The sequence below is a fragment of the Panthera uncia genome, chromosome X (assembly GCF_023721935.1).
Source record: "Panthera uncia isolate 11264 chromosome X, Puncia_PCG_1.0, whole genome shotgun sequence".
Taxonomy (NCBI): Eukaryota; Metazoa; Chordata; class Mammalia; order Carnivora; family Felidae; genus Panthera; species Panthera uncia.
This window is the reverse complement of record NC_064817.1, coordinates 110,371,735-110,386,175: the sequence shown is the minus strand read 5'-3', so window position 1 is coordinate 110,386,175 and position 14,441 is coordinate 110,371,735. Positions and strand designations below refer to the sequence as shown.

Sequence of the window (14,441 nt, the reverse complement as noted above, 5' to 3'; positions counted from 1 at the left end):
CGGCCTCTCTGAGAACGTGACATTTGAGCTGATCTTTGTGAGTGAGGGAGTCATCCGGGAGGCTGTCGGAAGGAAAAGTGTTCCGGGCAGGTGCAACAGTTCAAAGGAAGTCCAAAGTCGGGAGTGTGCCTGACATGTTGGAGGTAGAGTGACGGAGGCATTATTGGTGGAGTGGAGTGAGCAAGAACTGGGAGAAATACGACACGCAGCCAGACACGTAGAAGAAGCCAGAACAAGTGGGGACTGTATAGCCATCCCTTCGCAGGAACCCTCCCCCCCACACCTTTTTTTTTTTTTTTTTATAAACTTTCAGAGATCAAGGAATCCACTGGAGAGTCTGAACAAAAGAATGACTTGATTTGACTTATTTTCCTAACAGAACTACTCAGGCCATTGTGTTGAGGATAGACGGTAGGTCAAAGGCAAAGCAGGGGGCCATTTAGGAAGCTTGCAGGGTGGTAACTGTGGAGGTGCTGAGACGTAATCTGGTTCTGAACATATTTAAAGGCAGAGCCAGTAAACACTTCTTAGCTGATTCGATGTGGGCTGTGAAAAAGAGAAGGGTCGAGGATGAATCCGAGATTCTGGTTCTGATTAATACCCAAGGTGTAGTTGCCCTTTCCTGACATGAGGGAGACTTCAAGAGGGGCAGGTTTGAGGTGAGGGCAAGTCAGGAGTTCAGTTCAGGCGGTGTCAAGTGGGCAGCTGGATACATGGGGACTTGTCTGGGCCAAACATAAATATTCGGGAATGTTCGGTGAATGGATGGTATTAAAACCACAGGGCTGATGGGATCGCCTAGAGAGTGAGTAGGAGGTTCCAAACAGTGAGTGCTGGAACACTCCCAACAGAGGGCTCGGGAAGAATGGGAGACAGAAAAAATGGCTGGGGCGCCTGGGTGGCTCCGTCGGTTGAGCGTCCGACTTCGGCTCAGGTCATGATCTCACGGTTCGTGTGTTCGAGCCCCGCGTCGGGCTCTGTGCTTACGACTCAGAGCCTGGAGCCTGCTTCCGATTCTGCGTCTCCCTCTCTCCCTCTGCCCCTCCCTAACTCGCGCTCTGTCTCTGTCACGCGCATTCTCAAAAATGAATAAACATTAAAAAGAAGAAGAAATGGCTGTGGAGGTAGGAGAATCACTGATTTCAAAATATTTCTTGAGCACCTAGGCGGATACTAGGGTTGCAGACATTATGGGGGCTACTCACTGAGGTAGAGAACATAAGAGAAAGCAGATTTAAGGGGAAAGTTAATGAGTTTGGTTTTAGACATTATGAGTTGCAGGTGCCTATGGACAGCCAGCACAAAGTTGGAAATTTTGGTCTGGAGCCTGGGAAAGTCATGCCTGTATACACATATTTAGCTTTGTTTTTGCAAATACATTTAGAATCCATAGTAAATGGCCACATTCACTGTCATAAATATAGCCTGGAGAAGGTGATAGCGATCTTTGAAACCATGTAAAAACGGGTGCCTGGGTGGCTCAGTCAGTTAAGCATCTGACTTCGGCTCAGGTCCCGATCGCACGGTTCGTGGGTTCGAGCCCCGCATCGGGCTTGCTGCTGTCAGCGCAGGGCCTGCTTGGGATCCTTTGTCCTCCTCCCTCTCTCTGCCCCTCCCCCATTCGCACGCGTGCTATCTCTCTCTCAAAAATAAATAAACGTTCAAAAAATATATTTTTTTTAAATAAAACGTTGTAAAATATTAACGACAGAACCACTGTGACACAGGCTGGCCACTGCCTATGCTTAGTTTCCTGAGGGGCTCCAGGCTTATACTTAATTGGCCTTTGACAACGACAAATCTTCTCAAAATCTATTAGTAAATATCTGTTAGAAATAGAGCTGATGGGGGAGCCTGGGTGACTCAGTCGGTTAAGCGTCCAACTTCAGCTCAGGTCATGATCTCACGGTCTGTGAGTTCGAGCCCTGTGTTGGGCTCTGTGCTGACAGCTCAGAGCCTGGAGCCTGCTTCAGATTCTCGGTCTCCCTCTCTCTGCCCCTCCCCTGCTCACGCTCTGTCTCTCTCTCCTGGAAAATAAATAAACATTTAAAAAAAAGGGGGGGGGGGAGATAGAGCCGATAGCATGGAAACATCCTGAATAAGATCCTTTGAAAAGGGAGGGTATATGAATATGAACTAGCACAGCATGTTTCTTTTCTGTAGTTATCAGAGAGACCTTATTTATGAACTTCCTTTACTATCACAAAAAAGAAAACGTGAAAGGATCCTCTCTCGTTTTCGCTTGTGATTTTTTTTTTTTTCCCCAAACACCTACATTTCTTTTACTTCTGTCGTTTGTCATCTCAGCCGCTGTACGATGCCGCTTACCTTACAATGTACAACATCTGCTTCACATCCTTGCCCATCCTGGCCTACAGCCTACTGGAACAGCACATCAACATTGACACCCTGGCCTCGGATCCCCGACTGTATATGTAAGTGGAACATAGAGTTAAAAACCACTTCAGGCCCTCAAAACCGTGGGTTTCCTTTCCTCTGCAGGTAGGAAGGACGCAGCGGCCCCCCTGGTACCATTCAGCCGGGAGATAGATGGCCTGTGTCCTGGGTGTAGGTACCATCCCGGGATGCGTGTGAACCACTCAGTTTCATCTTCGGTAAAATACGGGTGACGGCAGCAGCGTTTTTTGCGAGGAGTAAAGGAGGGACTGTGCATGTAAGACAGGTGCACACAGTGCCTGGCACACAGGAAGCTCTCGGGTGGATGGTAGCTATTAATCTGACTCTGACACCCTCCCCCACCATAGCTTCAGGCCTGTGCTGCGCGCTTTCATGCATTCAGAATGTTGAAAACCCGAAGGAAGCTGCTGAGTGAGTACAAATTATTTTCGGGGTTTCCGTGGAGTTTCAGTGAGGGAACTGCAGGAGGATAGCCCGGGAGTTACTGCGCGGTTTCCCCTAGAGGCTACACTTGCTCACACCCGCGTGAGTGGGCTCCGTGCATACCTGTGGCCCAGCACAAAATGCCGCCCTCCCCCTCGCCTGCCGTCACGAGACCCCGACCTCGGCCTGTGACTGTCGGTGTAGATCGCTCCGATCCTTCCTTCGGAACCGCGCGGCACGTTCCAGGTTTCACCCTCGGGGATGTAGTGACTCGGGGCACTTCCCAAACGCTGTGACCTGAAACGAGACATAATGTGGCTAATTTCCGTGTGTTCAAGAGAAATTTAAATAGGAAACCGTAGGTCTGTAGAGGGAAGAGGGGCAGTACATCGGCCGCCTCCCAGCATGGCAGGTGCTCAGGCCTGAGCTGCTGGGCGGCTGCTCCCCAAATAAATCTCCGTTCTCTCTCATGTTCTCGTGCTTGTCGGCGATCGTGTTGGGAGTTTCCAGCAGCCTCGTCGTTCATCTGAGTGCAGCTGGAAGGCCTCGCCTATCCCCCAGCATACCATGATGCCCCTGCCCTTCTTCCCACGGGGCGTAATGTAACTCCCGGAGACAGTCGAGAAAGACGGGATCCACTCTGACACTCGCAGAAGCCTCACTGGCTGGCACTTGCCGGGCACACGCTGCAGGCATCTTTAGGAAGGTGCCTTCCCTGTGGCTCCCAGTTGCCTTGAGAATGTGACTTGTTGTCTGTGCCGAGAGCTTGTTTCTAAGAAGCAGCCCCCTCTGTCCTCCTGCAGTTTTTCTAGGGCAAACAGCAACATGTTGCTCTATGCACCCCCCGAATTTCACATTCCTTCGTACACGCTAGAAACGCTAGCAGGGAAAAAGGTGCACGACCGCGTGTTTTCGGGAAGCCCCTCGGTGCTCAGTACCAAGCGGACAAGGATCAGTTGTGTTTCCGTTATGAAGCTGTTCCTTATTCAAGACGGCCAGGTGACATTCTGGGTAGTATTGCGACAGGTGTGCTATTGGAGTGATTAGCTACCTTTTTGATAAATGTGAAGAGCAGTTTGAAATAGAAGCCAGAAGAATTCCATGCATAAACCCATCCTCTTTCTGCAGCTCTGCTCCATGAGAATTAGTAGCCGTATTTGACGTTCTGACGTGTACTGAGAAGATTGTGTTATTTATTTTTTTTTTTTACATTTATTTATTTTTGAGAAACAAAGTGTGAGCGGGGGAGGGCAGAGAGAGAGGGAGACACAGAATCCGAAGCAGGCTCCAGGCTCCAAACTGTTAGCACAGAACCCGCCGCGGGGTTTGAACCCACGAACCGCAAGATCATGACCCGAGCCGAAGTCGGACACTCAACCGACTGAGCCACCCAGGCGCCCCGAAGATTGTGTTATTTTAACAGATTTTAAGGTTTCGATCCACCTGCTGTTTATGAAACATTATTTGACTTGCGGCACCTGGGTGGCTCAGTCGGTTAAGCGTCCGACTCTTGATTTCAGCTCGGGTCGTGATCTCATGGACGTCACATCGAGTCTGTATCGGGCCTCGCACTGGGCCCAGAGCCGCCTTGAGATCCTCTCTTGCTCTTCCCCTCCCTGCCCCCCTTCAAAAAAAAAACAAACAAAAACAAAAACCTTGTGTGACTCATTTGCAAAAAATATAAGGGGCACACCAAGACCTAAAAAGTTTAAATTCCCAAGAGGAAATCTTGATTAAAAGAAGTAACAATTGTCGTCGGAAAGCCACGGTAGCTTGGTTGAGAGCATATGCGCATGATTTAAGTCAAGTCAATCTATGATTATACACCAGCACTTCCCCTTACTAACTGAGTGAACTCTGGCATGCTACTAATACTTTTAAACTTTACTGACATTGGAGTCGCCTGGGGCGCTTTAAAATTATCCTAATGCCCGGGTTACACCTCATGCCAGTGAAGCCAGGACGAGGGTGGGAGTGAGGCGTCAGTGTTTTTAAAGATCCCCACGTGATTCCAAGGTGCATCACCGTGGGGGAACCATTATGATACTCCTTTTGAGGCTCATCTGTGAATGAGACTGACAAAAATACCTATCCCGCGTGGTTTTTATGTGGATAAAAGATGGACAATGTAGGGGCACTTGGGCGGCTCGGTTGAGCGTCTGACTTCACCTCCGGTCATGATCTCGCGGTTGGTGAGTTCGAGCCCCGTGCCGGGCTTCGTGCTGACAGCGCAGAGTCTGTTTGGGTCTCCCTCTCCCGCTCCCACTCCCCTGCCCGTGCACGCGTGCTCTCTCGCTCAAAGATCAATAAACATTTTGTAAAAATGGACAACGTATGTAAAACTCTTAACCCAGCTTACTGACATGTAAGAAGTAGTCAGTGAACGGGAGCTAATTATTATTGGTGAGGTTGTTGTTGTCAGTGGCCAGAATTTTAACTTGGCACTCTGTTTACTCGCTGCCTTAGTCAGGAGGCGATTGCAGGGAGGTAGACCTGTGGCTCCGCGTGGCCCTCCAGTCCTCCAGGGATAGCGCCCTGCATTACAACAGGGTCGTCACACCTGTGTGCCTTTCGCTGTGGCCTTGAAGAGACAGCGTCCGGAGGTTCATTACCCTGTGCCTTTTCCCATTTGCCAACAGGAAAATCTCCGACAATGCCATGCTCCAGTTGGGGCCCTTCTTATATTGGACGTTTCTGGCTGCATTTGAAGGGACAGTGTTCTTCTTTGGGACCTACTTTCTCTTTCAGACTTCATCCCTGGAAGAAAATGCAAAGGTAAAAAAATATACATATGTTCCATCTGTTGGTATCGTAAGCATGGCTTATCTTTTGTCTATCGGCACTGGATTTCTCATACACGTAATCTAGCTCTAATCATTTTGCCAACTTTTTCTTAAGGTGTGGTCTTTAGTTCCCACAACTTTTTTAGAACGATAGAAGTGTTGAAGTAGCCACCTCCTGTGCACATGGCTAACTAGAGAGCTTGTGTACAAACCTTCTAGAAGTTTAACTTGGCTGTAATTTTTAATAGCTGAACGGAGTTTTGAGTACTTCAGCATTTGGATCCCTCTACCTTTCCTGATGTTTTCTTTTTAAGTAAACTCAACCCCCAACGTGGGGCTCGAACTCAGGACCTCAAGACCAGGAGTCACATGGTCTACTGACTGAGCCAGCCAGAGGCCACAAGACTTCGCAAAGCAGGGGCAAAGTCTGGCCCCGCTCGGTTCTTGTTTATAGCGGCCTTTCGTGCTTAGAGTTGAAGGGGGGAGCCCCCGTATCTTTACAATATTCGCCCAACAGTTGAAGAGTGGGAATCCCTTTCTCTTCCTCCTTCCCTTCCGCACGGGAGCATAGTGTTTTCCAGAAAGGCTACACTAATCCTGCCAGTGCCTTCCTGGCAAGCGACTACATAAGTCAGCACCTGCGGGGGGGGGGGGGGGGGGGGGGGGGGGTGATTTTTCCCTGGCTTGTGTTCTAGGAAAGAACTGCTGACGGGGTGAGGTCTTCTCACAGCCACACGGTGAATGTCGAGCCCAGCACTTCACATGTGCTTTCGCTACGTTCGTTCGATTTCTGGGCTTCCTCTTCAGCGGTCGGTCATTCTTCATCATGTAAAGCGAAGCTAAGGTTCAAAATGAATTTACCGAGTACAGTGACTGTGTCCACAACCTGCACAGTCAGCATCTGTTAGGGAAGTCATGGGCTCGAGGAATTTGAATGATACTTTGAAGTTAGGTACTACATACACACAAAACCTTTCTGATTTGGACTAACAGAAGGCAGTTTAATAGGAGTCCCTTAAAATTATTGATCACTGGGAGCACCCGGTTGACTCAGTCAGTAGAGCATGGGACTCTCGGTCATGAGTTCGAGCCCCAGGTTGGACATAGAGATCGCTCTAGAAAAATGGTAAATCACCAAGTAACTGCTGGAGAAATAGAGATCTAGGACTTCAGAGTAGGCACACGTAGCCCTTGTCAAGGAGAGTGCCTTCCTAAATCTCTGTAGGCCAATCCCTTGAGCTTTGCCCACCAGTAAGAAGGGATTACATCACACGATTTCTCGGTTCCCCGTAGCTTTACGGCTGCTTCTGTGACGCTCACGTTGTATTTTAGTTTCATCTGGCACATAGATTCTAAAGAGCTGACTATTTCTGAAGAAGTTTGCCGCAAAGTAGGGGGGCACTCTTCCTGCGGTCCTGGTGCTGTGTTTCATTTGCTCAGCAGACTTTGGGTGGTGTGCAGGGAGCTTTGGCCCAGCGTGTGTCCCATTCATCACCCGTTTTGAGTTCATGAAGGCCAAACGAATTAGACTTTACTGCACATGTCGCCACCCTTCTAAATGTTTGCTAAAGTTACAGTAAGTGTAAGAACTTGTCAGCAATTAAACATGACACCACGTATGATTTGGTCAAATCCTTTTTTTTTTTTTTTTTTTTTTTTGCTTCTGTTCTGTTAATCTGAATTTTTTATGATTTTTTTTAAAAACGTTTTACATATCATTTTCTGTTTTAATGCTATGCATTCAGATCTTGACAGCATTTGGTAAGCATATGTGCCATTCATTGCCATAGTTAAGGATTTATACATGCTCTCTGCTTCCCTTCAATGTGCACCTGTTAACAGTTCTAATATTTACAGCCAGAAACTTAGGCTCTATCTTTAAGATGTGAGTCCATTTGTCTAGAGATTGGTCCTCCTTGGAGAGCTTTACTTCTGGATTACAGAGAAAGCCCATATCAGACTCTTCAGAGACACGAATCATCCAAATGCCCTGTTTTGATGAACATGACCGTTAGTGGGAATAGGGGTGGGTTTTTTGTTTCTCTGCCTTTCTGACACCAGTGTGTTCCCTGTTCAGTACTACGTGAAGTAATGGAAATAAACCCCGTCAACCACAAGTGTGCTATAGCTGTCCGAGGAAATGTAGGGTCACAGTAAGATCCAACGGTTTGGCCTGATCTTTTGATCACGTGTTTCCCTAAACAGTTTCTACGGAAATCTTCAGCATTTACGCCAGAGATTAAAGTTGCCTTTTTATTTGCTTAAGTAGGCTCGTGTATTCATGGTGCGTGTAATTGTTAAATGTTTTTCAGGTATATGGAAACTGGACTTTTGGAACCATTGTTTTTACAGTCTTAGTATTCACTGTAACTCTGAAGGTTAGATTTTTTTATTTATTCAAATATACTTAATACCGTTTTTGTAGTACTTTCTGATCTCCCACTGTCCTGTCTTTTTTGTCTTCTCTTTATTTTTTATTGCAGGTTGTTCATTCAAGTATGAATCTTTACCAAACTGTGTATGATATTAGATATTTAGACACTTGTATGCTATTTGTGAACCATTTTTCCAGTCTGTTAACGTGTTCTCTTTCATTCCGTAAAAATTCATACACCATAGTTATGTTCAAAATCTGTTGCTTCTCTCTCCAAGACACTGTAAGTGGTATATAGACAGGCTGTGAGTGTGTGTGTGTGTGTGTGTGTGTGTGTGTGTGTGTTCATGTTAAAGAGTTGAATGGTTTTTAAAACTAGGTATCTGTTTGCCAACACCAGGCCTCAAAGCAGTTCGGGTACCTAAGACGATCGAATAGATGTCCATGAGCGAGAAATGTGTGCAAAAGAGCTCAGTAGTGACAAAATTTTATATAATGTCTTTATCACTGACGTGTATCCATATTAGTGATGAAATGCATAAGAATGTACAGCAGGTAGCATACAGGAGTCATTGGCATTAACATGCAGCCACGTAGTATACTCTGAAGGCTTGCTGAATTCGACCCTTGAGACTTCCGATTTGGGACTCTCTTACCCTTGAAAGCATAATCAAATTCTTCTGATGATCGTTCCAGTAATGAACACCTCACGTGGGGTCCAAGAATGAGCATCTTTAAATGAATTCCGGTGGTCCAAACTAGAATTCCAGAAGAATGATTGACAAAGGACCTCTGATCATCTCCCCTCTAAGTTTTTATTCCCGATTCATTTCTCATACCAAACAGAGCCAACGTGCGTTTGCATTTTTCATCGACTATTTCAGTAATATTTTAGGGCTGCAAAAGAAAATGCTACAATTTTATCTCGGTTTAGCCACTTACTAGCTGGTATTCTTGGGCAAGTGACTCCATTTCTCAGTACCTTCATTTCTTCTATAAAATGGAGATAAGCGTTATCGCTTAGGATTTTTAGTGGGATGTCTCTCAGTGAAGACACACAGAATTTAGAACGGTGTCTGGCACATAGAATGTGGTCAGAACGATAGATACTAGTTGTTGCTATTTATTACCATGATTCACAGGATCATGGTTTGAAATGAAGGCCCCCCCCCACCTTTTTGTCACCTGCTCTTGCCTATGGCCCCAGGGCTTCCAAGTGCCCTTCGATGTCAGAGTTGGCCTTACCGTGCTGTCTTTCATGTGTCCCTCGAAAGACGTGCACTCTCTCATCTTTGGATGGGCATCATTGTGACCTTTTCCCGAGCAGCCCAGAGGTTTATGGATGAGAAACTATAACAGAGAGTGGAGGACCGGGGTGTCACAGCAAGTAACAAAATGGAGACACCACCTCCTCTTTTAAAAAGTTCAAAAACATCCCCAGATGTTAGTCCACGTGGCCCAGCGATTTTAAACAGGCAGAACAGACCATACTTTTTATTTTTAGATTGCACTTGAAAACCTCAGGTGCCACAATCCGAAGAGACAGTCGGCCCTGGCAGAAGCGTGGAGGGATTAACACCTAAGGCAACTGAAAGTGTTACTCGTGTAACGGACTAGACCTGGCTTTCACAATTGAAAGGCGCACTACCTGGTCAGGCCCGTGATTCATTGCTACATGGCGCCAGGCGTGTAGACCTAGTTCCCTTGGCATTTAATAATCCCCGGCTGTTGTGTTGGAGCTGCCTCCCTGTAGTTCGTCTCCTCTTCCTAACTGACCCTTCCATCTCCTGCTGCTTTTCTGTGTCCATCTAGTGCCAGCTCGGCCTTGTCCGTTTGTCGTCAGCTTCTTGGCCGCCACTCCCCGAGGACTTGGGGCTCCAGCCTCCTGGATATTCCCGTGACCCCGATGCCTGCCTCTCCTTCAGGAGTGCGGCATCTCCAGCCCCACACCCACCTGTTACTTGCTTGACACATCCCCCCCCCCCCCCCCCCCAAGCCTATACTGTAGGGTCTAGAGGCCTTGGGACAGAGCTTAGCCCTTTCTTGCCCTGGCTCTGTGAAAAGTCTGGATTCTGTTCTTCTTTTAGTTTCCCTCTCTTCTAGTTGCCTGGCCCAAGCTAGATCCTCCCGTAGGTATCCTAAGGTATTCAAGTTCTCGAGTGGCAGAGTGGACTTACTGCCCGGGGCAGTTTGTACCCATCACGACATCTCTTGTGTTGTGTCTTTTCAGCTCGCCTTGGATACTCGTTTCTGGACGTGGATAAATCACTTTGTGATTTGGGGTTCTTTAGCCTTTTATGTATTTTTCTCATTCTTCTGGGGAGGAATTATTTGGTAAGCAGCTGTACACGTGTGAGTAATGTGTAAATAACAAAGTAGATATGTGTATATGTACATTGTCTATGCAAACGTTAATTATACTTTCGAAGCGGCGATCAGGTAAAACGGCAGGTCTTCAATATTCATGGATTGGGAGTCACTTCAGCTACGAATGCTGCTCATTTCAGGTAAGATTTCGCAGGCAAGTAAATGGACTACACGAGTCACGCAGAAGTCCTCCCTTCTAATAGCCCCTGTCCAAATCTTTCACCTTGAAGGTGTGTAAGCCTCTCTCTGTGAAGCGAAACCGTAAGTTCTAGCAGGGACCTTCCATGTGATTTACAGTGGAAATACTCATCCTGTGACGTTTCTACGTGACACAGTGGCCAACAGATCCGTTATTACCCATTTGGACTCCCTTGTCTCTTTCTGGGCCGTTACTGTCAATCTTGTCCCTACAGGTCTGCTCAGGGTGTGGAATACATACCACTCAGTATCCAGAGGGCTGTATCTTAACCTCACCATCTCGCTGGCGGGGGCGGGGGGGGGGGGGGGGTGGTTAGAGGCAGACTGGACAGTGTGGCCTTCGAGTTCACTGAGTTCATCTTGATTCGGTAGACGTTCATTTGGGATCCCTTTTGTGTGAAGCACTCTGGGGGAAACGGAAAGGAGATCAGAATCTAGCGAGAGGGGCGTATAAGCTGTGATGGGGAGAGTTAGAAGGAATGAAAATAAGTTAGATTGTCCTCTCCTTTTCTTACTCCCAGAGGCCTAAATGTTGTGTAGCCGCTTTCATTAACCAGTGGCTTCTCTTGACACGGATGCAGAGAGCATGGCTAGAGGAAGCCATAGGGTGCAATTCTAGGAGGACATTCTTTGCACGGGTTTGGGCAAAATCACGCATACAAAATACTCCACGTTATCACGGAGATGTGAGGCTGTGTTTATCGTCCCTTGAGACTTCATTAGAAGAAACTCTTACTGCTTTTGAGACGCTGTTAAAACGAAGGCCTTAAGAAATAAAAATATGAAAAGCCTAATCGCGTAAGGAACTACCAGTTCCAAAAAGTGTAATCATGGCATATGTTGGGCACCTCCAAGAGGTAATTTCTGCAGCAGTGAAGCTGACGGAAGTCCCTGTTGTCTTTAATAATCCACAAATTAATCAAAGTTGGTTAATCAAATGTAATATACAATTGTAATTCTGCCCAGAGCACCATAATTCTATCTATGAATCCATGTAATCAGCTTCTGAACTAATGCAAAATTTCCACAAGAATAAAATGTTTCTGGCCAGCTAGTTTCTAACTCTGACCACAGACCGTCCCTTATTGATGAAAATAAATCCTTCAAAAGATTAAGACATTGTCACACCTGTTTTCATTCATTAGAGATACTTCCTGAAAACGTAATAGTGATAAATCTGTTTTTATTTTGTTGCCCATAGTGCTGTCCTTCAGTAGAGCTGAGTTGAGCCACTACATGAATATAAAACTTCTATTATAAAGCAACCAGCGAAATATGACCAGAAACTGTGAGAGACTTGAGCTGAATGCTCGTTCCAGCTACTATCTCTGGACACACTCAGCCCCGAGGCATGGTGACACATCCCTCTGTGGGGACTGGCAGTGAGAACGATGATTTCTGAGCCCCAAACCCAATCCAGGAATAATACCTTTTGCTTTTTGCTGTTCCCCTGTAAAGCTCCATAGGTATCCTCAAGACAAAGAAAATTCTAGAGCGGTGAATGACAGAGTATTGTGGGTAGTGTGTGGAATGCCCTGTGACCCCCTGTCACTTGTGTACTGGACGCTTATTAGGGTCCGTTAACTGCCTAGAAAATGAGTTAGGGTGCCCTTCAGAGTTAGAGTGAGAGCTCTGCAGAATTCTTTCCTGGACGGTAGGGACCCTAGAAGACTTAGCCCAGACCTCCTGAATTTCTCCACCTGACTGTTCTGCTCACTTCCTCTGCCACACTCTAGTCCCCATGTACCTAGAGCCGCAAACTTGATTTTATTATGTTACATGAGGGGGAGGGCACAAACATCGATTTTTTTTTTTTTTTTTTTTTTTAATGAGGAACAAATTTATTTTCAGCGAGCCCTTTGCATCGTCTAATAAATGAGACAAGTGGTTATCTGCCCAGAGGTCCTAATCCGGGGAGAATCTGTTGTGTATCCCAACCCTGAACAGTTCCTCCTCCCCTGCTGCAAACAGCGTGTAGTCTGCTGAGGCTCTCCGTGCCTCGGCCTGGGGAAACTATCTGTGCTTCTCTGTGGCCACCAAACAGCTCGGTGAATGACTTCGAATGAAATCCAGCATCCGGATGAAGGGTCCTAGATATCTGGCCCCCAAGACTGCGTGTCCTATTAGCAACATTCTCCTGTCCAGCCTGGTTGGCACACCCTGGGTACCCCGTCTGTATTCTGGGATGAGAACGGTGGAGAGAGAAACTCGACCCTCCCTTTTATATTGATGTAGAGTGGGGGGGGGGGGGGGGGGGGGGGGGGGGCGGGGTGTAAAAACGTCTTTTACATTTCCGAATGTAGAGCACAGTCCATTCTCCTATGAACAAAACAGCTGAGGAAGTAAAATACCTTTTAGCATAAGAAGTAACCGTTTCTTTTTGAGTATCTTGAAGCCCCAGTATTTTCTAATGCAAATACATACTCTGCACTTGACGGTTTTAAAGTTGATTGCTTAGTTGTTTTCAGGTCGCATGCACTTTATTGTCGTGTTTGCCCTTTAGTTATCCTTTCTTTTTCCTCCAAGCATTTAGTACGTGAAATCTGTGTAGTACTTTGGGGATATTCTCAAAGGAAATTATTTTTATTAAGGTGTGTAATTTAGAAGAGTCCCTTTAACTACAAAAGATAATGTCGATGACACCTCTGTTTGATATGACAGGACCTGATTTCTTTTTCCATTCTGTGTTTTCTTTCCACCCTAGGCCTTTTCTCAAACAACAGAGAATGTATTTCGTATTTGCTCAAATGCTATCTTCTGTGTCTACATGGTTGGCCATAGTTCTTCTAATATTTATCAGCCTTTTCCCTGAGATTCTCCTGATAGTCTTAAAGAATGTAAGAAGAAGAAGTGCCAGGGTAAGAACTAAATTTATGTTATCACTTGATTTTTGGAAGGGGCTTCAATATCTGCCATGAACTAAAAGCCTTATTTAGAGAACTGCATTAGTTACAGCATGTTAAACCCCTCCTTACAGGTGCATCACTTAATTTCCTCTTCTGCATAAAAAGTATAGTAAAAACTCCGTTACCCAATGCAGGTGGTAAGTAGACTCCTTAATAGTGTTCTATGTGACCTTTAGCAAAATCCATATGGAGCATCTCATATGCTCCATATGGAATTTTAAATGGAAAAAATGGTTGTTGTTTTTTTTTTGGTTTTTTTTTTTTTTTTTTTAGCCTAGAATTTTCACACCAGGAATTTCCACACCAACATTCCAGCTTTAACCTTAGAAATTTCCCTGCGGGTTGTTTGCAGAGGTTTTTTTGTTTTGTTTTTTGTTTCTTCAGTCGATACTCCCAATTTGCTTCTTTCAAACCTCTCCCCACCCCCCTGATTATAGTGCTGCTTAATCTCTGTATCGCTTCTAGCCCTGTCTGTCCAGCAGTATATCTGAACCAGAGAGAACTCCCTGGATGTGATTTCTGCATCCTTACCTTCCTGAACACACTTGTAAAAATTCAGATTATTTTATGAGTGTGTTTTTAGTTTTGCTGCTTAAATCGCCAAATTCTTGCGGGAGCGACAAGTTATTACCCTCTGCCAGCCTAATTGCTTGGCCCTGCATTGTCTGATAGCTTTCAAACATTTCCAAAAAGCCTTTCAAGTGAAAGGGTAGATTAGCCTGGAAAATAAAACTGGCACATTCTGACCAACAGGTTAATTTAATATGTCCTATTCCTGCCAACGCTAATTCATTTTGCCAAGCAAAACCCTGTTTGTCTCATGATTCACAGCACCTCCGTCTCACAGCCCCTCCAGTGCAATATTTTCAGGAAATGGTCTAACGTATATCTACCTGACCTATCGGATCAAATTTGCCAACCAGCTGAGCCACAAAACTGGCTTGTCTGATGGGGGTTTTGGCCCACTGATTT

General features: G+C 46.0%; 1 protein-coding gene across 7 annotated transcripts in view; it reads left to right on the top strand.

Annotated features, from left to right (window-relative positions):
- The window catches only part of ATP11C (ATPase phospholipid transporting 11C), a 170,262-nt gene that overhangs the window by 145,045 nt on the left and 10,776 nt on the right, over positions 1-14,441 (top strand). For 2 of the 7 annotated variants that reach the window (XM_049644378.1, XM_049644379.1), the window contains exons 24-29: positions 2,308-2,435; positions 5,481-5,616; positions 7,937-8,002; positions 10,229-10,332; positions 13,268-13,421; positions 13,541-13,606. In XM_049644378.1, coding sequence (XP_049500335.1) covers positions 2,308-2,435; positions 5,481-5,616; positions 7,937-8,002; positions 10,229-10,332; positions 13,268-13,421; positions 13,541-13,570 — 618 coding nt within the window. In that variant the 3' untranslated portion in view covers positions 13,571-13,606. Of the gene's footprint in view, positions 1-2,307; positions 2,436-5,480; positions 5,617-7,936; positions 8,003-10,228; positions 10,333-13,267; positions 13,422-13,540; positions 13,607-14,441 lie in introns of those variants that run through there. The other 5 variants (XM_049644377.1, XM_049644376.1, XM_049644381.1 and 2 more) reach the window with 3 other exon arrangements.